The sequence below is a fragment of the Mustela putorius genome, unplaced genomic scaffold, assembly GCF_011764305.1.
Source record: "Mustela putorius furo isolate JIRA1106 unplaced genomic scaffold, ASM1176430v1.1 tig00003854_pilon_pilon_pilon, whole genome shotgun sequence".
Lineage (NCBI taxonomy): Eukaryota > Metazoa > Chordata > Mammalia > Carnivora > Mustelidae > Mustela > Mustela putorius.
The window spans coordinates 7,533,897-7,556,637 of record NW_025422006.1 but is presented as its reverse complement, the minus strand read 5'-3'; the positions used below and the strand labels follow the sequence as shown (position 1 = coordinate 7,556,637).

The window sequence follows — 22,741 nt, the reverse complement described above, 5'->3', positions numbered from 1 at the left end:
GCCTGGGGACTCAGTCAGTCAAGCATCAGGCTCCTGACTTGGGCGCAGGTCATGATCTCAGGGTCCTGAGCTGGAGCTCTGCCAGAGTGTGGAGAGTGCTTAAGATTCTCTCTCTCCCGGGGCGCCTGGGTGGCTCAGTGGGTTAAAGCCTCCGCGCCTTCGGCTCAGGTCATGATCCCAGGGTCCAGGCTCTCTGCTCGGCGGGGAGCCTGCTTCCTCCTCTCTCTGCCTGCCTCTCTGCCTACTTGTGATCTCTGTCTGTTAAATAAATAAAATCTTAAAAAAAAAAAAAAGATTCTCTCTCTCCCTCTCCTGGCTTGTGCACACGTGTGCACTGTCACATTGATGAGGCAGTAGGAGGCTGGCTGAGGACAAAGCAAAAGCTGGCACCCTGCACCCCCTCTCCACCCGCTCCCCTCGGTAATACGTGTAGCATTCCTCAGACCACAGAGATCACAATCCTACAAGACAAGAATCTCCCAACTATCTGGATGTTAATGGCTTGCTAAAAGACAGCATTGATAGAGCCTGGAGGCATCTTGTACGTGCCCTCTTTAGCATAAGAAAACTCCGTTGAAACCTCCCTTTCCCTCACCTTCTGCTAACCACAGGGTCAGGGTACTTAACCTGCCATCCCTCACAACCCAGGGCAGCAGCTCTTTCTGCCCACCGGTCCTGTCCCCGTGCTTTAATAAGCCACCATTTTGCACCAAAGATGCCTCAAGAATTCTTTCTTGGTCATCGGCTCTGGACCTCAGCCCACCAAACCTCACCTAGGTTCTAGAACTTCATCAACATACTCTCTCTCTCTCAAAAAGAAGAAAAATTAACAGAATAGAACGACCATCCAGAGCAAATGATTAGAAACGAGATGAGTGTCCTTCCAGGGGCCTCTCTGCAGACAAGCATGTGGGGATCATGTACCACTTTGCACACCTGGGGCCATACTAGGCATGCACTTCTGTTACCTTTATTTCTACATACGAATATTGCTTCACTCTTTTCATGGCAATACAGATCTATGTCATCATGTTTCTAACTGCATAATATTTCATTTGTATGAATATACTATAATTTGCTGAATAAATACTCCTGTTTAAAGTTCTTTTTTTAAAAACTGGTATAGGGCGCCTGGGTGGCTCAGTGGGTTAAACCCTCTGCCTTCAGCTCAGGTCATGGTCCCAGGGTCTTGGGATCGAGCCCCGCATCGGGCTCTCTGCTCAGCAGAGAGCTTGCTTCCCTTCCTCTCTCTGCCTGCCTCTCTGCCTACTTGTGATCTATCTGTCAAATAATTAATTAATTAATTAAAATTACAAAACTGGTATAGAGTAGCACCTGGATGGCTTAGTTGGTTGAACGGCTGGCTACCTTGGGCTCCGGTTATGATCTCACAGTCCTGGGATCCAGCCCCGCATCAGTTTCCCTGCTCGGAGGGGAGCCTGCTTGTCCCTCTCCTCCCTGCCTGTGCTCTCTCTCTCTCAAATAAATAAAATCTTAAAAAAAAAAAAAAAGACTGGTATAGAGGACAAAACTGGTACAGAGGTATAGAGGACGGGTGGATGAAATGCCTAAGATTCATTTCACATAGATAATGAGGAAGTAAAACCCTAGCAGAGTTTATAAGACATGTAGGATGCAGATAGTAAGTTAGTAACCTGTAAGATGGGTTAAGCAGAGTGAATGGACCATTTGTGTGTTAAAATATAGATGCAAAGATTTAAACAAATGACAGTGTTGATGAAGTCCCAGAACCTAAGTCAGGTTCGGTGGGGTGAGGAGGTTCGGAGCCGACGACTAAAGAAAGAATTCTTAAGACGTCATTGGTGCAAAATGGTGGTTTATTAAAGCACGGGGACAGGGCCCGTGGGCAGGCAGAGATGATGCTCCCTCATCAGTGTTATTTAGAAAGGGATGGAAGGGGGTACCTGGATGACTTAGTCAGTTAAGCATCTGACTTCTGCTCAGGTCCTGATCTCAGGGTCCAGGGATGGAGCCCTACATCGGGCTCCCTACTCAGTGGGGAGTCTGCTTTTCCCTCTCACTCTGCCCCTCCTCCTGCTTGTGCTCTTTCTCTCTCAAATAAATAAGATCTTTTAAAAAAGGGGGAAGTGGAAGGACATAAAATAAATTTTACATAGTAGTAATATTTAATAAAACACTAGTAAATTTAATATCTAATTTATAATTATATTTATTTAGATACAAAGTATAAGAATAATACAAAATATTTTATAACTTATCATTAATATTGTTAAAAAGATTTCCCAGGTCCCCTGGGTGGCTCAGATGGTTAAGAATCTGCATTCAGCTCAGGTCATGATCCCAAGGTCCTAGGATAGAGGCCCACATCGGGCTCTCTGCTCAACAGGGAAGCCTGCTTCTCCCTCTGCCTACCGCTCCCCCTGCTTGTGCTTACGAGCTCTCTCTCTCTCTCTGACAAATAAGTAAATAAAATCTTGAAAAAAGAAAGATTTCCCATTTAAGAAAATATGAATACTCTATAATAAACCCTGGTTCATGTTCTCTCTAGATTGGCAGTTACAACAGCCCTAAACCGACCATGCTATCGGTGACACTCCTTACCTCTGGGTCTGGCCGCTCAGAGTTATCATGGACTCATCCCATAACACGGGCTTAGCAAGGCCAGCTGAAGGGGAAAACTTACAACTTTTACTTCTGCACACCTGGGAGCCCCTCTGCCTCTGTCTCCCCAGAAGCTCCCCAGTCTATAAGCATACTTATATGGGTGGCTCAGTGGATGAAGCCTCTGCCTTCCTCTAAGTTCATGACCCCGGTCCTGGGATCCAGTCCCTCATCAGGCTCCTTGCTCAGCAGGGAGCCTGCTTCTCCCTCTGCCTGCTTTGCCTGCTACTACCCCAGCTTTGCGCACACTTTCTCTCTCTCTCTCTCTCTGGCAAATAAATAAATAGAATTTTTTTTAAAAAGCTTATGTAGGGAGCTCCCACCAACAGCAAACCTCCCCCTGTTGAACTGCACAGACCCACAGCAGTAGTGCTCCCACTTTAGGGTATCAGAAACTCCTGGGAGGGCTTGTTAAAGCAGATTCCGGGGTCACCCCCGGAGTTTCTGCTTCAGTCAGTGTGGGGTGAGGCCCGGGTGTATGCATTTCTAACAAGTTCCCAGCCAGCCCATACTTGGTTTCCAGACCACACTTTCAAGAACCGTCAATCTAGAAAGAGCTGGTTTAGAGCATGAGCTTGTTCATAGATGGTATATGCGGCCCATTTCCTTACCTGTGGTGAAGCGATTGTTTCCTCAAACATTTAATGCGCATCTCACCCAGCACCACCTGAGGGAAATTTAGAGGAATACATCATCCCTGGGGGACTTGGGAGTCTAACTTGGAATCAGTAACTGGACTGCTCTGGAAGAGGCTTGTATCCACCCTTGTGTGGATGGGAACAGAAGGTCTGAGGCAGTGACTACGTTGTAGGGTGAGAGGGGGGAGTCTCCTGGGGAAGATGATACTTGAGAGGTAACGTGAGGATGAAAAGTCATTGGCCACATGGACAACGTGGGGAAAGGAACTTGGGGAACAGAGCCTCTACAGCACAGGGCTTGGAGGTGCTGAGCCTATGGTGTGTGGTGAGAATCCCACTGTAATTCTGATATCAAGTGAGGCCTCAAGCTGTAGTGGTGATGATGAAAGCCTTCAGTTTCTTGGAGTGCTCACTACACCGTAGTTGGTACGGTGATGAATGTTTTATCTGCATTGTCTCAGAGCCACCCTATGAGGTGCAGATCTAATTATATTCCCAGAGCATATTGGTTTCCCAGAGCTGCAGAACGAAGGCCCTCAAAACAGCTGGCTTCAACAATGGGAAGTTACTGTCTCGGCCCTGGAGGCTGGAAGGCTGAAATCAGGCTGGAAGCAGACTAGTTTCCTTCTTAGGGATGTGAGGGAACGCTCTGTTCTGGGCATCTCTCCTTGACTTGGAGACACCTGTCTTGCCTCGGGGTGTGTCTGTCTTTGTGTCCAAACAGCCCCCGTTTTATAAAGATACCCTTGTACTGGATTAGGGCCCACCCTGAGGACCTCACTTTAACTTGACGACCCTGTCTCCAGATAAGGTCACATTCTGAGGTAATGAGAGGCAGGACTTCAACATATGAATGTTATAGGGGACACGATACAACCCAGAACACCATTCTACAGATAAAAAAACGGAGGCTCAGAGAGTTTAGGTAAGCTGCCCACATCCCTCCTGCCCAGTGGGTAGGTCCGAAACAGCTAACTAGTGGTCATAGGTTCAACGTAAAAAGTAGCAGAACAGGGGCTTGCTGAAACGCAGGCCTGTCTGAAGGCACAGCTGTGCTCTGTCACCCGATGCTTTACTGGCTTCTAGCGTTTGTTTCTGCCGTGTTTCTGCAAGGCTCCCTGGGAACCCAGGGGCCTGGAGACCAGGGCGCCAAGCTGCTAGCCTGGGAGTTTCTGGTTCTTAAGTTTCTGGGTAAGATATTCTTCCATTTTCTATCTTACCTGCTTGACTGTGGGAAGTTGAGTACATGAAACATTTAAAATTCATGAAAGAAAGGGTCTTTTTTCAAAATGATGTGCTGTTTTTGTTGTTAAAATTTGAAATACTTATACATACAGAATTTATCTGAGTATAGCTATTTTTTTTTTAAGATTTTTTTTTTTTTTTTTTTTAATTTGACAGACAGAGAGAGAGCACAAGCAGGGGTAGTGGCAAGGAGAGGGAGAGGGAGAAGCAGGCCTGGAGCAGGGAGATATAGGGCTGGATCCCAGGACCCTTAGATCATGACCTAAGCCGCAGGCAGACGCTCAACCCACTGAGCCCCCCAGGCGCCCCCGCTATCCTATTCTTTTTTTTTTTTTTTTAAAGATTTTATTTATTTATTTGATAGAGAGAGATCACAAGTAGGCAGAGAGGCAGGCAGAGAGAGAGAGGGAGAGGGAAGCAGGTTCCCTGCCGAACAGAGAGCCCGATGCGGGACTCGATCCCAGGACCCTGAGATCATGACCTGAGCCAAAGGCAGCGGCTTAACCCACTGAGCCACCCGGGCACCCCCGCTATCCTATTCTTAATGTCCTGCTCAAACAGCCGAAACATTTGCAAACAATGTGTTAACCCTTAAACTTGCACTGTGAGTAGAATCACTTGGAATTATTTCAGCATTCAGGGATTGAAACACCTTAACTGTTTATCAATAAAGATTCAGACAAAGAGTTTTGTCAGAATCCAGACAGTAATTCCATATTTTCCGAAGTATTTAAAAGGAAAGAGTCCTGCTCCAAATACTTATCTATAAAGACTTTGTTATTTTAGCAACTGGAGCAAGCTTTCATCATGGGAAATTGGTATACCACTTCAGTGAAAGAAAAATAAAAATAAGGCGGGTTTATTCTTACTTTTGAATGCTTTAGCTATAGTCTGACATGTTTTCCAAACAAAAATTAGAGCACGTGGTTTACTCGTGAAATCAACAAGACGAAGTGGTGGCCATCTGGCCTATCTCTGGAAATGTGAGATGTCTGGACATTGTTAAGTACAGCACACGGATGAGTAATCCCGAAGCCGAAATTTAATCATACTCCTGCATGTTTAAAGGAATCCAGAACCTGGGGATTAGAAGATGACTGGGCGTTTTCCAGCCCAGAGCCCTATCTATCTCTTACTTTTCACAGCCAGATTTCTTAGAAGGATTCTCTGTACTTATTATCACTTTTCCTCACCGCCACCTGCCCTTCTGTATAACACTTTCTCCTCTACCTCTTCCAGCCACGGAGGGGTCCAGTCACGGTGGCAAGTACCCTATGGGCTAGTCAGTGCATGGCCTGAGGAAATTTACTTGGGTAAGGGCTCTTCCCCAGCTAGGAGTTTTGTCTTACTTCTAATCGGCAACCATGCCGCCGTGCGTCCTGCCTGATTTTGGCCCCCGGTGCTGTAGTCGTGTGGGGGAACCTAGACGCAGCTCATTTTATGATTCCTTCCTATTAGCCTGTTAAGACTGAGAAAAAGAATTTGCAACTAACTTCTGCTTGGAAGGGGTGTCATCCTTGAGCCCTAGTTTTTGGTACTTTGTCATGGTTTTATCAACAGAGTGGTTGGTGATAGCAGTTGTCAGTGCAGCCAAATTTTGGTTTGTTTGTAGGTAATCTGATTGTATAGTTAGATTAGACAAAACACCCTAGACATAATCACCCCCAACTTAATCATAATTATATTGATATTTTTTTAAAGTATTGATTTTCATAATATACATAATTATGTGATCATAATTATTCTTACTATTTGATACTGATATTTGAAATATAATTACTGATATTCAAAAAGTCAACTTCAGATCTTACATCTAATTAACTAAAACAATTAACTCTGTCACACGCTTTGAAAGAGTCTTTATAGTATGTTAAACTTTAATTCGTCTCTTCTGATGGCTTTAGCTCAGCATAACAAATGTGACAAGGAGAGATACTTTCCCAAGACTTAGAACAAGAAGCAAAATACTTCAGGAACTGGAAGGTAGAACTAGATCAGGCAGAGAAACCCAGTATGGCCTGGCCGGGAACTTGTCAGAAATGCATACTCAGGACATCTGCATGGCTCTGTTGGTTAAGCGTCCAGCTCTTGGTTTTGGCTCAGGTCATGATCTCAGAGTTGTGAAAGTGCACCCCATGCTAGGCTCCGCACCGGGCATGGAGCCTAACGGGAGAGAGAGCTTACGACTCCCTCTCTCCCTCTGGCCCAGCCCAGCCCACAGGCTCTCCCTCCCCTGCTCTAAGGAAGGAAGGAAGTGGGGGGGGGGGAGAGGTTTGCTGGATCGGAAACTAAGGTAATGTGAGATGCTCTTGGAAAAATCCTTGCCACCCAAGCTCACCTGAGGCTAAGTCATCCCAGAAAGCCAAGCTTAAGTTTTTACACAGGAAAGAGCTTTGGAGCCAAGCTTAAGTTTTTACACAGGAAAGAGCTTTGGAGCAAGACGTCAAAGGACCTGTGGTCACTAGTACAGGGCATCAGAACCAGGGAAGCGTGTATTAGGAGGGGCTTGCTGGAGTCACAGAGAACCTGCCCTCCTACACTCAGTGCCAGCACCATCCACCTTTGCCACGCCCTACCCTGCTCCTCCAACTCATTCGACTAAATCAATAGATACGACCCAGAAGTCTAGTTTCAGGAAAACTGCAGGAGTCTTCATAAGAATCTGTTTTCTTGGGGCGCCTGGGTGGCTCAGTGGGTTAAAGCCTCTGCCTTCAGCTCAGGTCATGATCCCAGAGTCCCGGGATCGAGCCCCTCTCTGCTCCGCAGCGAAGCCAGCTTCCCTTCCTCTCTCTTTCTGCCTGCCTCTCTGTCTACTTGTGACCTCTGTCTGTCAAATAAATAATAAAATCTTAAAAAAAAAAGAGAGAGAATCTGTTTTCTTACGTTTGGAAACTTTAAGAGCTCCACAGTGAACATCTCAGCAAACAAAACCCACCACAAGCCCTGTCAGTTCAGTGGAAACCAAGGGCTTCCCCATGCAAGTTGTCCCCATTTGGACATGTAGACTCCGAGAAAGACCCTGGTGTGTGCCTCGCTCCTGCCGTACGTTAGCTCCTTTACCATCATATTGATGCTCATCTTTCACAGATAATGGATCTGCACTCAGAAACGTTAAGGCACGCGCAGGCACACTGAGATTTGCTATCTGCTACCCTGGCGTGTGCCGTTCACACTCGGTTAAACTCAAGCTCTGACACATAGCTAGGAGCCACCCAGGCAGGGGTTTTAAGCTTAAACAGACAGGAATTATGAAACAAGCCCATGAAAAAAATTCCAACCCCATTCTGTGGACCACGGACTGGCCTATAATCAGGGGTTAAAGTGTAACCAAGAAAAAATACAACCCAGCATCTGTCAAAATAAAATGTAATGCTTTGTAAATCTCATTTAATTCCTACTTAAAATTGAATCAGTAAATAGATAATACTCGCTCTTCATTCTTTTACTAAAAGCTTGTACATAATTAAATCTTTAGAAGCCAGGGCAACCCATGTCTTTAATATTTTCAGCAAAGTGCCTACCGTTGTTACATAATTCTGCTACCTCAAAAATAACAGAAAAAACATGACTTACCAGAAAGACCTATAACCCCAGACACCAAAATAACTTGTCAGGGGCGCCTGGGTGGCTCAGTGGGTTAAGCTGCTGCCTTCGGCTCAGGTCATGATCTCAGGGTCCTGGGATCGAGTCCCGCATCAGGCTCTCTGCTCAGCGGGGAGCCTGCTTCCTCCTCTCTCTCTCTGCCTGCCTCTCTGCCTACTTGTGATTTCTCTCTGTCAAATAAATAAATAAAATCTTTAAAAAAAAAAAAAATAACTTGTCAGGCATTTATTCTGAACCACGAGAGTTGGATTTGTATGCTCTAGCCAGGAAGGACTTTATTTAGCTCTCACCCAACTGTGGCAAGAGTTTACCTATCAATTCAGACCATAAATGCAGGTATGACGTTTCTGTTCCTGGGTAAATACGACATGACAATTCAACTTTCTCTGATATTGAACAATTTCTCTATCCGCAACATTGAAAATGGTGGCCTTGACTACTTCTAGGGTGTAAAATAATTTACATCAAACTTTAGACGGAGGAAAGCCAGCAACCAAAAAAGCAGGCACCTGGTAAAGCACGCTGTCCGCCGGCCCTCGTCTGGGCTTCGTACAGAACTTGTGCCAGGTGGCACCGCTGGGGCGCCAATCCCACTCACAGGGAGATGATAATAATGCTGTACTCCGCACCCTGAAAAAGACAGTGTGGTTACAAACCCAACATGGTCCCTCCCAGCGCGGTAAGATCTGGGGAAAGGCACTGAACTTCACACACCACCATTCAGCCACTTACAACATGGCTTCGAACACAGTTACAGTTACGGTATTGGTGCAACTGTCTCCAAGATCCATTTTGGAGCATTCTCAGTACTTCAAGAAAGAAACTTTGGGGCGCCTGGGTGGCTCAGTCGGTTAAGCCTCCGACTCTTGATTTTGGCTCAGGTCGTGATCTCAGGGTCCTGGGATGGAGCCCCACGTCGGGCTTTGCACTCCACTTGGAGTCTGCTGGAGAGTCTCTCTCTCCCCTCCCTCTGCCCCTCCCCACCTCATGCAGGGGCACCTGCTCACTGGCTCACTCTCTCAAATAAGTAGATAAATCTTTTTTAAAAAGTATATAATAGGGGCACCTGGGTGGCTCAGTCAGTTGGACGTCTGCCTTCAGCTAGGTCATGATGGGATCGAGCCCCACGTCGGGCTCCTTGCTCAGCGGGAAGCCTGCTTCTCCCTCTCCCACGCTCCCTGCCTTCCCTCTCTCGCTGTCTCTCTCTGTCAAATAAATAAATAATTTCTTTTTATTTTTAAACTATACAATAGGAAAAACATTTGAAACTAAAAGGGAATTCATTTTTCACAGCATTTATAATACTGGCTCGTCTCTACTTTTACATTTGCGGATTGCCCACACTTTGAAAGGTGGCATTTTTTTGTTTGTTTGTTTGTTTTACCCCTAATTTCAAGGAAATCCAACGAACATCCCTTCTGCACATTTTTATTAATCCTGCGTATGCCTTTTAAAGCGCACAAGGAGGCAAGCTCACTCCCGGGCGAGGTCTGGGCCCCCGCAGCTTCACACAGGGCAGTCGTGTCCAGTGGGAGGAAGAATGTGGCTTCTCACCAGTTCTGCACATACTCTTCTGTTTGCAGACAAAGTGAGATTGTGGTTATCTATGCAAAACAGTCCCCACACAATGAAATAGCAATAAAGGATAGTGTCGATTTTATTTATACAGGCAAGGGACACATTTCCCTTCTCCTCCAAGGATCAGCAGGAAATGTAGGCAGTGGCTAAAGCAAGCCCATCTGGACATCCCACAAAGCGAGCAACAGGATTAGAGCCCGGCCCATGCATGGTTTCTGTTATTACTTCCAAAGATAAATAAATGGCCAGCAAATCAAGATGGGCTTGGTTACGCTTTTGGCTTTAACATGAAATTCTTCTACAGGTATCAGCTCCAAAAAGTGCTTGTTTCTTGTATAGAATCAGATTGTTTTTTAATTAAATCCGTTTCCTGCATGTTCAAAACATCTTGCTTTTAACTTTCTTTGATAAGATTCCCAAATTTTTGAGATCTAACCCTAACCCTAACCCTAACCATTTCTAAAATACACCAATATTGACCAGGGCTACTTTAAAACTTAGAAATAGCTTGAGAAAGAACTAAATTATATTCTTAGTTTTCAAGAGTATTGACAGATATGTGAAATTAATGTCAGGTAACATGAGAAACTGGACAAAATTTTAAAAGCAAAATCCACAAGTGGGTCAGTATTTTTGTGTTTGGGAATGTCAATTTTTTTAAACATTTTTTTTTCTTTATCTGTGGCTCTACTGACACCAAGTTAAGCACGGGCAAATCTTTGCAGAGCACCCCCAGGTGCCAGGTACTGGGGTAAACATGCACCTGCAGAAGCCATGCAAACTGTGCCACCGTGAACTTGCAACATGCAGCCCACAGTGGGTAGCTGGTGGGTGGGGCCTGTCACGTGACTAGAGTTTACAGAGGAGAAGCCCAAGCACAGCGCGGTCTGCAGACTGCAAGACCAAGTACTCAAAGGAGGAGGGCGTTGGCGGCCAATGAATTCCTTGAGGTTTTGAAAAGTGAATCATGACCTGACTTCCAATTATGTTTTAAAACGCAAAAGCAGCTGCTCTTGAATACTACACAGTATTACACGTTGCAGCAACTGCAATATTTCTTTAAAAGAATGAAAGGACCTAAATTCCTGGAAAAAATATCAGCCTTAGTCAACCAGCCCCATCGGGATCCCGGGTCAGAAGGCTCGTGGCAGATTTCCCTCCACAGCAGTGGGGCCAGCCACCGGCCTTCTTACCACTGTCATCTCTAAGGCCAGCAGGGAGGGGGCCAGTATTGGGACGGCAAGCCCTCAGGAAGATCAGAGAAGTTTAAAAAGTCAGGCCGCCTGACGGGCTCAGGCAGAGGATGGTGCGACTCTTGGGTCTCAGTGTTTTAGGTTCGAGCCCCACGTGGGGTGTAGAGATTACTTGAATAAATAAACTTTAAAAAAAAAGTTTGAGGTCAAGAGAAAAGCAGGTGTCCTCTCATAGGAAGCATTTCTTAAGAGGCTTACTCCTCAAAGTGTGGGTCACGGGCTGAGCCATCAGCATCACCCAGACCATGCACTGGTCATCACTGGGTTGACAGCAGAACCTGGACGCTTATTAAAATGCAGACTCCCAGGCCCCACCATAATCACAGAACTATAACCTACATCTTAACAGTGATTCGTATGTACATTAAAATGTGAGAAATAGGGGCACCTGGGTGGCTCAGTGGGTTAAAGCCTCTGCCTTCGGCTCAGGTCATGATCCCAGGGTCCTGGGATTGAGCCCCGCATCAGGCTCTGTGCTGAGCAGGGAGGCTGCTTCCCCTTCTCTCTCTGCCTGCCTCTCTACCTACTTGTTATCTGTCTGTGACATAAATAAATAAAATCTTTTAAAAAAATAAAATGTGAGAAATAAGACAAAGAAGTGACCCTGAAAGATTTGGAACTGATTAGTGAAATTAATCAGTAGGCGATAACCCCTGCTAGGTTACCCAGAAAGGAGATTTTACTAAAAGCTTAGTGAAGGATATTCCCATGTTCAAAGGAAGACTGTGTTAGGTGAAAAGGGAGTCAGTAAACCAAAGAATGAGAACCAGCAAAACAATGTTTAGTCCCTGTGTATTTAAAGAACTCAAAGTATTACAGAGCTCGTCGTCCTGTGACATAGTGCTATTTCATCAGGCCTCAGGGAATGCTCTCTTAAAAAGAGAGAGAGAGAATGCGGGAGAGAGACAACATTCAGCTTCCTTTAGTAAGAATCACTTTGGAGTGAATGGTTTGACTTCTGTTTGGCTGGACTTGGGGAAACGAGAAGCGGAGATGGTTTTACTTAGGGTGCTTACTCATTCCAATGGCTGGAAAAGCTTATCTCCAAAAAGAAATGAATAATGTGGCAATCCATTTACACATCTGAATCATGTGGGTCTGTTTTGGGAGAATCCTTTAAGGACTGATCCCGAGCCAGAAACCAAGAACATTCAGTTGCTGTCTGAGGGCCAAGCCCTCGATCGTGGTGACTCAAATGAGTCTCGGTTTCACACTTGTAAAAATCAAAGACCAAATCAGAATCAGAGAGTGATGAAGACACAGACCTCGTGTTACAATCTCCCATTTTCTGTATCAGTATGTCCCTCCTCACTCACAGTATTTCTTTTCTGCTAAGCCCAGACTTGACCCGGGGGTCCTCCCTACTTGACGGCCCAGCAGCCCACACACCGACTGGCTTTGCCATGCCACGGGAAACCTGTCTGCTGCCCCCGACAAAAGGCCCTCCCAGCTCTACACTCCTGTCAGTCTGGGACAGAAGTCCAGGCTACAGTATGCCCCATCTCCAGGAGCAACTTAAAAATATCACAATTTAGGGGCACCTGGGTGGCTCAGTGGGTTAAGCCTCTGCCTTCGGCTCAGGTCATGATGGCAGGATCTTGGGATCAAGCCCCGCATCGGACTCTCTGCTCAGCAGGGAGCCTGCTTTCCCCTCTCTCTCTGCCTGCCTCTCTGCCTACTTGTGATCTCTCTCTCTGTCAAATAAATAAACAAATAATCTTAGAAAAACAAAAAAAGAATCACAATTTGATGTTACATAATGAGCAATAGCCATTATATAAGATTGAAGAAGCATGGACCTGTACCTCGGAAACCAGTAATACATTAAATGTTAATTAATTGAATTAAAATTTTTTTAAATGTTTAAAAAATTAAAACTAAAGGATCACAATTTGGCCATTACGACACGTCTCCCATGGCCCTCACTAAACATTAGCCCTCACTAAACTTGGACTCTCCCCAGGTCACTACATACCCCTCGCCCTCTTGGTGCCTATATACACTTCCTTTCCTTAGTGACGAGGATGAAGCCTCAGGATTCCGTTCTAAAGGATCCCTAAAATTTCTTCAAGAAATAGCTCATGTATTGCTAATAATAAAAAGTACCTTTTAGAGATAGGAAGAAAATCTGCCGCTATCAAATGTCTGAACGGCAGCACTATTGACATTTTGGGCTTTCTTGCAGGGAAGGGGGGACTGTCCTACCCACTTTAGGATGTTGGACAGCATCCCTGACTTCCACCTGCTAGAAAGCAGTAGCAACTCCCCAGGTTGTAGCAGCCAAAATCCTGCACAGACGTTGCCCCATGTCCCCTGGGGGGCAAACCCCACCCTCTCCCTCCGTTGAAAAGTTCTGTTGTAAATGATTATACGAACTCTCTTAGAAAGATGGGATTACGAATGATTTTCCCCCTTATTTTCTTGCACTTTCTAAATCTTGTCGAATGGATGTATATTGTTTATATGTTAAAAATAAGCTAGTGACTGGGGGCAGCTGGGTGGCTCGGTCAGTTAAGCATCCGAATGTTGATTACAGCTCAGGTCAGGATCTCAGTGTCCTGAGATAGAGCCCCAAGTCGAGCTCCTAGCTAGGCATGGAGACTAATTGGGATTCTCTCCTTCTCCTTCTACCCCTCTAGTTCATGCATGCACGCTCTCTCTCTCTCTCTAAAATAAATAAATAAATCTTTAAATAAAATAAGCTAGTGACCTTCTACTTTTTAAAGAGAAATATCTGGGGTGCCTGGGTGGCTCAGTTGGTTCAGTGTCTCCCTTCGGTTCAGATCATGATCCCAGGGTCCTGGGATCGAGTCCCACATGGGGCTCCTTGCTCAGCGGGGAGCCTGCTTCCCCCTCTGCCTGCTGCCCCCCCCCACTTATGCTGCTCTCTCTCTCTCTCTCTCTTTCTGACAAGTAAATAAATAAATAATCTTAAAAAGAAATATTAGCTACACAGATGCCTCAAGTGGATCCCTGAGTGAGTGCCAACGTGTGGTTCCTTCAGTTTAAAAATTCAATTCAGGGGCGCCTGGGTGGCTCAGTAGGTCAAGCGTTCAACTCTTCCTTTTGACTCAGGTCATGATCTCAGGGTCATGGGATCTAGCCCCATGTCCGGTTCCTTCTCCGTAGGAAGTCTGCTTGAGATTCTCTCTCTCCCTCTGCTCCACCCCTACCCCCAACGCTCACATGTGCTCTCTCTCAAATAAATAAATCTTTAAAAACATTTTAAAAATAAAAATTCAATTTAGTCCCTAAAAATACTATCTGCCATATAGATACCTTAAATTAAACTTCTCTTCAGTGTGTAAAAGATGCAAAAGAAGGGACTTTAGACAAGAAAGCAGGGATTGAGGCCTCTAACCATTCAGAAAAAAACATCTAAACTCTTCTTCACCATGGTAAACCAGTGGGACATTAGAAAGAGATGTAAAGTAAAAAGTATTTACCTAAAACATTCCACATGTACACTTTAGTCAGAAAAACACTTGCATTGTAGGAAAAAACAAGGCATATTTACTTCATCTTTAAGAACTGCTATGTGTATAGACTATGTAAAAAAACAAAGTCAAAATCAGAAAATTAAAATATCTGAGTCTAAAAACACCCATTACCTCATCTTCTTGGCTGCTAGACTAGGGTTTTTCTTTCTTTCTTTTTTAAAAGATTTTATTTATTTATTTGACAGAGAGAGCTCACAAGTAGGCAGAGAGGCCGGCAGAGAGAGAAGGGGGAAGCAGGCTCCCTGCTGAGCAGAGAACCCGGTGCGGGGCTCAATCCCAGGACCCTGAGATCATGACCTGAGCCGAAGGCAGAGGCTTTAACCCACTGAGCCACCCAGGCACGCCTAGACTAGGGTTTTTCTTAGTTATTATTACCATGAATTTTATTAAGTATTTTCATTCAGTCTGGCGAGGCCCTATGTGCCAGGAAGAAACAAGTTCTCAGTGAAGAACTCACCATCTACTACCCTTAGGACAAGGATGACCCTTCCCTCTGCCGAAACCCCCCACCCCCACCCCAGCACACGCGCAGCATCTCCTGCCCTCCTCTGCTTACCCGGGGCACTGCCAGAGGTTCGCATGTCTTCTGCTCTCGGGAAGAAGCTCCCTCTTGTTCAGTGGGGTGATCCCAACCGCGGCTTCCAAAAGAGCCGTGTATTTCTTGTACCTCATCTTGTCTCTCTCAGTACAAGGTCATGTACATTTCGGGCACTCATCAGCGGAAGCACACGAAGCAATCTTTGCACTGCCCCAAGCCCCTGCGTTTTTAGATGCTCTGTGTACCCCTAGCTTGAGCTATTAAACTCTGCAGGGTGGGGTGAGGGGGGTGGCGAGCGTGAGGCCAAGCCACAAATAAATAAAAAAAAGGAAAGGCTCATTCGGATTTCCCTGCAACGTCAGTATTATATAAGGCTAAAGAATTTTGAATGAAGCACTAATGAAAATGACTGGCAGGACAACCATGGTTCTAAACACAGCAATCTAACGTACACTCCCCAATTAATCCACACATAAATCTGTGACGCTGCTAATCCTTCGAGTACTGATGGCACAGGAGGTGATTTATCTCAAGGTCTGGAAATAATTGGTCCAAAGCGCCTGCCTGCCTCTGGGTGGACAAAAATCAGAAACTGATCTGCTCCTTCTACAAATACCTCTACCCAAAAAGCTGTGCTTTGACAAGTAAGGAGTACCAGTTGTCTGTTTTCTAGCAAGGCATTTCTAAGTGCTATAAACTCCTTGCTTGAGCTGAGAGCAAAAATTAATTAATTAACTAATTAATAGAGAAACAATTCTGTTTGGTGTTGTTGTTTTTTAAAAAGATTTTGTTTATTTATTTGACAGACAGAGATCAGAAGTGGGCTGGGGGCGGACAGAAGCAGGCTCCCCGCAGAGCAGAGAACCCGATGCGGGGCCCGATCCCAGGACTCTGGGATCATGACCTGAGCCGAAGGCAGAGCCTTAACCCACTGAGACACCCAGGTGCCCCTGTTTGTTTTTGTTTTTGTTTTTTTAATATCTTTGTAAATACCTCTAGAATCCTATATAGGCAAGCTCCCACAGCGTTAAAAATATACTGTCTGGAGAGGGTCAGACTCAGGCCCCTCCTCAATGTTGTGAATGTCTCCTCTCAGCTTGGAAGAACTTTCTTGCCCTCTTTCCGTGGGCTAACGGCGGGCTGTCCATCACAGTGGCCCAGCGAAGGAGTCGTGGTACACATGAGCCCATCTTCCCGGGGTGAAAATAGGACATTCAGCAAAATGCCCCCTTCCTGTCGGAGCTACAAACCAGGGGAGACAGGACGCCAGGACTGTGGGCACGCATGTTCCCTGCCACGTGCGAGGGCTCGTCACTGGCTGTTAGGAAGAACTGTACCAACAGCAATGTGATGATTTCATCTGAGCTTCTGAATCCAGCTGTGCCGAAGGTCCTGGTCATCCCGGGAGATCCCACTTACACTTTTTTATCTAAGTTAATAAATTGACTTCTGTGAAATTTCATTTTAGTTGCATTTCTGTCCCTCTGAAGAAGTCCTGACTTATCTATCTATCCCTGACCAATCTCTTCAAGCCTTATTTTTTACCACTGAATATTCTAGAGGACTTGTGCTGTTCCTTGTCTAAACAGACTCAGACATAAAAGAGAAGTAAAACGGGAGGGAGGCATTATGGGTTAATCCTGATTAACCTAGATGTCCGCAGTGCGTAAGTGTCCCAAAGTCTTCCCCACCCTCCCAAACCTTGAACTCTTCCTCTATAGATTCTCTTTCCTCAATAGCAAGTTTCTTTGTCTTTTTTTTTTTTTTAACCTGAATGACCTAAATCAGTGGTCTCCAAAGGAGGGTGTACACACCCAAAGTCCTCGGGGTATGGAAAAAAAAATTAAACCATCTATTTCCTATTTTCTCTCATCCGTTAAAAATTTAGCTTGAGTGACTTTGAAACAGTCATAATATTTAATGTGAGAACTAATATATTATAAATCACACTAAGATACGCCAGTTATAAAACTGAGGGTTACTGGAGGGGAGGTGGGCCAGGGGATGGGGGAACCCGGTGATGGGCAGTAAAGAGAGCACTGGATGTAATAAGCACTGGGTGTTACATGCAACTGATGAATCATTACATTCTACCCCTGAAACTTATAATACACTATATATTAATTGAGTTTAAATAAAATCTAAAAAACAAATAAATAAAATAATAATAAAATTTTTTAAGAAGTTAAAAAATATGCTAGTTATAAATTACTGTCATAGGTTGTGTTTTAAAAAGTGAATAGTTGGGGTGCCTGAGTGGGTCAGTGGGTTAAAGCCTCTGCCTTTGGCTCAGGTCATGGTCTCAGCGTCCTGGGATTGAGCCCTACATCAGGGTCTCTGCTGGACGGGGAGCCTGCTTCCTCCTCTCTCTCTGCCTACTTGTGATCTCTGTCTGTCAAATAGATAAATAAAATCTTAAAAAAAAAAAAAAAGTGAAGAGGGTGAGTCAGTGACTTAAATAACCCTTCAATCCCTCCTTAAGCCACAGTTTCCCATTTAGAAGTTGAGAGGCCTGACCAGACAAATGCAGGGTTATGTTTCGATACCAACAATAAACTAAGAACTCCGCTTCACTTGCCTGATTATACAATTAATGAAATCCGACCACAACAGAGTGGTGAAAACAAGGGATAAACCACTTGGTCTGGGAATATTTCATTTCCATAGTATTCATGAATATTACTCCCACTGGTTGTTCTGTAAACAATTAGTACCAGTTAGTCACAGGAATTCTTTTATAGGCTGAACTTGGTTTTGCTACAGCTGCCACCGCTGAAAAAAGCTACAATACAGCCCTCATTTAATCATACAGGAAGATGTAATTATACTTACACACAACAGTCTTTGTTCTAACAAATTGTATTTCTAATGATGCGTGATAAAAATTACTATACAGCCTTCTCCAATAAGAAACGAAGCCTGAGCTAGCAACAACACAAAAAAATCAAGTTAAACTCGCTACCCACTGGCAGCTGCTTTACTTGGGTGAAAGTGACATGATACTTTATAAATGGCATGTTTTAAAGTTTCGTTTTCTGTAGGAATTTTTTATGCACTTCACATACATCTTATGAAGTGATTCTTATCTATGATGACCTTATACAAAACCAAAATTGGGTCTTTCATGAGGAAGAGAATTCTGCCTTAGCAAATAATTAGAAAGAATCTGCTTTTCTTCTATAAATGAGATTTTCCTGTTTTTTTTTTTAAACAAATTTTTTTTTTTAAGATTTTATTTATTTGACAGAGAGAGATCACAGGTAGGTAGAGAGGCTGGCAGAGAGAGAGAGATGGGGAAGCAGGCTCCCTGCTGAGCAGAGAGCCCGACGTGGGACTTGATCCCAGGACTCTGAGATCATCACCTGAGCCGAAGGCAGCGGCTTAACCCACTGAGCCACCCAGGCGCCCCGAGATTTTCCTGTTTTATAATTTATTTATTTAGCCCTTTTTAAAAAAACAAATTTATTTATTTATTTGACAGATCACAAGTAGGCAGAGAGAGAGAGGAGGAAGCAGGCTCCCTGCTGAGCAGAGAGCCTGATGTGGGGCTCAATCCCAGGGTCCTGAGCTGAAGGCAGAGGCTTTAACCCACTGAGCCACCCAGGTGCCCCTATTTAGCCCTTTTAAAAAATTGTCATCTTGGGGTGCCCCATTAGAGAGAACAAAGTCTAAACTTTCCTCTCTGGCGTGCCTGGGTGGCTCGGTCATTAAGCGCCTGCCTTCAGCTCAGATCATAGTTCCAGGGTCCTGGTTTCTAGCCCCTCATTGAGCCTTCTCCCTTTTCCTCTGCCTGCCACTTATCCGGCTTGTGCTTACCCTCTCTCTGTCAGATAAATAAATAAAACCTTTAAAAAATAATTGTCATCTATGTGCGAACGCCTTCATAAGAGTACTTAAGGACAATAACACAGAAAACAAAAATCTAGCCAAAATACCCCCATCCAAATATGTACTTATATGGCATTTTCTCTGTAACTCCGGAAACTCTTCAGAAATATGTATTTATTTAGTTAATTCCCTTAGAATTCTAGAAATTCTTTACAACTACAACCATCTGATTAAAAATCACTTATCTATTTAAAAAAATGACTTTAAGTCTACACGATCCAAAAAAGCTTTTAAGTTAGGATACTCAAGGGCACTTTAGCCTGAATGATTAAAGTTGAACATAAAAATTCACAGATCAGACGGGTGTATTCCCTTGATCTGATTATTTCTACTTTATTTCTTCTGGAAGAAAACAGGGGACATTCTTCTTCCCTGGGTATTTTAACCGTTCCTGTGCTTTAGAAGTATACAAGTGGAAATGAACTAATGTCCCAAACGGGCTGTTTTACAGGGTGTGGTCTGCTTTTCAGGGAGCCGGAAAAAGCTCTAACTAAAAGTAGAAGAGTGAGGGAAACCACGATTTCTTTTTTAAAGCTTTACTGCAAATAAATCATATGACTTCATGCATATATTTTCTGTCCCCTTAATACCGTCATATATAATATATTTTACATGTTTGCTACTCAGGTGATCTATGAGAACACTGTAAGAAAAACAGGCTCCATGACATAGCAGCATCACCAGAGTTCGCGAACACTAGCTGGGGCTCTCTTAGATTCGCCTGCCTCTGCCCAAACCGGCCTGCTCTCTTCACAGTCGCCAGAATGCACTCTCTCTGGGGTTTATTTAAACCATTACCTTCAACGGGATGCCACCAAATCCATTGTTCTAATCCTCTCCTTCCACCCAGCCCAGTCCGTGTCTGCAATCGCCCCCTGGCCCACCCGCAGCCACGGCTGCCTCCTGCCCTTTCCTGTTTCCTGCATCCTCCTCCTGGTTTGCCTGGCGTGTGACCCGGACGCCACGCTCACCCGGTCCCCTGGTGCCCACTCACACCAGCCCCACGACACGGGCCAAGAGAGCTGTGCGTACGTGGCAAGACTGGATCTGAGTCCCACCTCTGCTGTTCAACACCTAGTGATCCCAACAAGTTACATGACCACATGACCCTTCTGAACCTGTTTCATCATCTGTCAAACTGGAGTAAGACCAAAACAGCGATGGTTTTAGTAATGCCTGGGGGTGATGTAGATGCATCCAGCACCTCTCGTCTCGTCCCTCCGTCCACCTCCGCCATCTGTCCTTCTTCCACTCCCAAGACCTCTTCAAGAAACCTTCCTAGGGGCCCCTGGGTGGCTCAGTGGGTTAAAGCCTCTGCCTTCAGCTCCGTTCATGATCCCAGGGTCCTGGAATCGAGCCCCGCATAGGGCTCTCTGCTTGCTTCCTCCTCTCTCTCTGCCTGCCTCTCTGCCTACTTGTGATCTGTCAAATGGATAAATAAAAATCTTAGAAAGAAAGAAAGAAAGAAACCTTCCTAATCCTCACTTCTCTACAGTCAAGCACGGGTGCACTTACAAACTTTTGACCCTCCCATGCAGCCACAACTTCCTTCAACACGCAGTTAAAGAACCAGAAAAGCCCAAGACCGAGTGGTGTAGGGAAAAATCAGAGACTGAAAAAAAAGTCAGGCTGAAAGGAACAGGAACCCAGGGGCTGGAGTGAGTGATAGAAACCCTGAAAAAGAGAACACAGGGACTTGGTGGCCCACTCACGTGGTACCCACCAACTACAGAGGCTCTACCTTATAACAGTCCCCAGATTTTTAACCTCTGCTATGGAATAAGTAATAGTCAACATTAGAATCACTTAATTAACTACTCTTCCCCAAAAATGTGCATACGTAGTAATCTGTGGATTCCTCATTCCCAAGAAATAAAAAACTTTCCACTCCTTATGTGCAGGAAGTCTGTTCCCAGTTGCTTTTGGAAGAAACTGTGTTCGTGTTACGTTTCTACTCTGAACCTAGAGTTGTAGGATTCTAGAGATTCTCTTGCTTGGGCACAGATGAGCGAGGAGGCACAGAATTTGGAACGCTGACAGGAGCTGGCTTGAGTCAAGAAAGGCTTGCCATTAGTTGGGTTAGGGTATCTGCTCTGCAACTTCAGGAAAGGGGCAGAGTCTCTGGAACTTGGCTGGAAAAGCTCGGAACGCTGAGACACAGCGGTCAGCTGCCCGCAGCTGGGAAGTGAGGTTCACACAATCCCACCACCCCCTGCTAACACAGCCCTCCGCCCCCAGCATGAACTGGGGCGCCACACTGCCCAGGACTGAAGTCCAGCTCCCCATCTAACTAGCTCTGTGATCTTGGTCAAGTCACTGAATCTCCCTTTGCCTCAGCTTTTTCATCTGCAAAGGGTTTTGTTTGTTTTTTTTTTTTTAAGATTTTATTTATTTATCAGAGAGTTGGGGGAAGAGAGCGAGCACAGGCAGACAGAATGGCAGGCAGAGGCAGAGGGAGAAGCAGGCTCCCTGCTGAGCAAGGAGCCCGATGCGGGACTCGATCCCAGGATGCTGGGATCATGATCTGAGCCGAAGGCAGCTGCTTAACCAACTGAGCCACCCAGGCATCCCTGCAAAGGGGGTTAATAATAGCACTGACCTCATAGGATTGTTTGAAAAATGAAATCAGTTATCCCGTGTGAAGCATTCAGCACATGTAACACACGGCCCATAGCACATACCACGTAAGTGTGCGTTATCTTCTTTTCCTCTCCCCACCACGCCTGCCCTCAGACAGGGCTAGGTTACCCCTCCTTCTGCACTCGCAAGTACTTTCTGCTTCAATCTTTCAAAACTGGAAACACAGAGTTTACATTATGTGTTTAAGCTTATGCAGAGGATAGGGTGGGTCCTCTGGGCCATGTAAGAGATTAATTACAGGAAAGGAGGAGTCCTGGCGTTCGAGAAGGGTTGACTTCCACATTGACGGGGACCGGCCCCAGCGCTCGGCAGGAGCGGCCCACCTGGCTGTCAGATACGGGTCCGGTTCCAGGCGGATCCCTGCTCAGTGACCACGGCTCTGGCTGTGCTGGACACACAGCCTCAGAGCGGGGCCGCATGGAGGAGCCTCGTCCAGCCCTGAAGCTACAGTCCTGGTGAACCCAGAGGACACAGGGGAGCTGAAGGCAGCACGACCTGATTATGTGACCCCCAGGCTCGCTGTGCCGGGATATGAGGGGGAGAAGGTGGAGTGTGCTGTGACAGCTGCTGTTTAAACGGTTCACCTGGTTTCAGGGAGAATTTCTTAGGCTGCCTGAGTGAGTGTTCGAGGGCTGCTCTGACAAAGTTCACAGACTAGGGCGCTTAACCAACAGAAATCTTACAATTTATTCAGCTCATGGTTCTGGAGGCTGAGACCAAGGTGTGGACAGGTTGGTTCATTCTAGGACCACGACGCAGGCTTCTGTCCTTGGCTTGTGGAAGGCTGTCTTCTCCCGGTGACTTTACACTGTGAACGTCTGTGTCCAAGCGTCCTCCTCTTATAAGGACACCAGTCATATTGGGTTAGGGCCCACCCTAACGACCTCATTTTAACTGGATTACCTCTGTAAAGACCCTATCTCCAAATAAGGTCACATTCTTAAGGACGAGGCATTAGGACTCCAACATGTGAATTTCGGGGGCAGTGGGGGATGCGATTCAACTCATAACACTGCCTAAAGTGAAAAAACTGTAAAACTCCGCTCAGGTTTTGCCCTGTGATGTTAAAAGACAAAAGCCCAGAAGTACCTGGTGGCCTGGCCATGTCCAGCCTGCGATTTGGTCCTGCCCAGGCTTCATAACAAACCACCTAGGAAAAAAAATCTTCCATGTTCAAGATGCACCAATGTCTGATACTGTGAGAATGAGCCGACC

General features: G+C 45.4%; 1 protein-coding gene across 3 annotated transcripts in view; it reads right to left on the bottom strand.

The window, feature by feature from the left end:
• TJP2 (tight junction protein 2) overlaps positions 1-22,741 on the bottom strand; it is a 121,546-nt gene that overhangs the window by 86,806 nt on the left and 11,999 nt on the right. Inside the window, exons 1-2 of one of the 3 annotated variants that reach the window (XM_045065067.1) lie at positions 8,639-8,759; positions 3,255-3,310 (exon numbers count right to left, since the gene is read on the bottom strand). The exons of 1 other annotated variant lie outside the window; for it this stretch is intronic. In XM_045065067.1, the coding sequence (XP_044921002.1) occupies positions 3,255-3,284 (30 nt within the window). In that variant the 5' untranslated portion in view covers positions 3,285-3,310; positions 8,639-8,759. Of the gene's footprint in view, positions 1-3,254; positions 3,311-8,638; positions 8,760-22,741 lie in introns of those variants that run through there. One more of the 3 variants, XM_045065069.1, reaches the window with a different exon arrangement.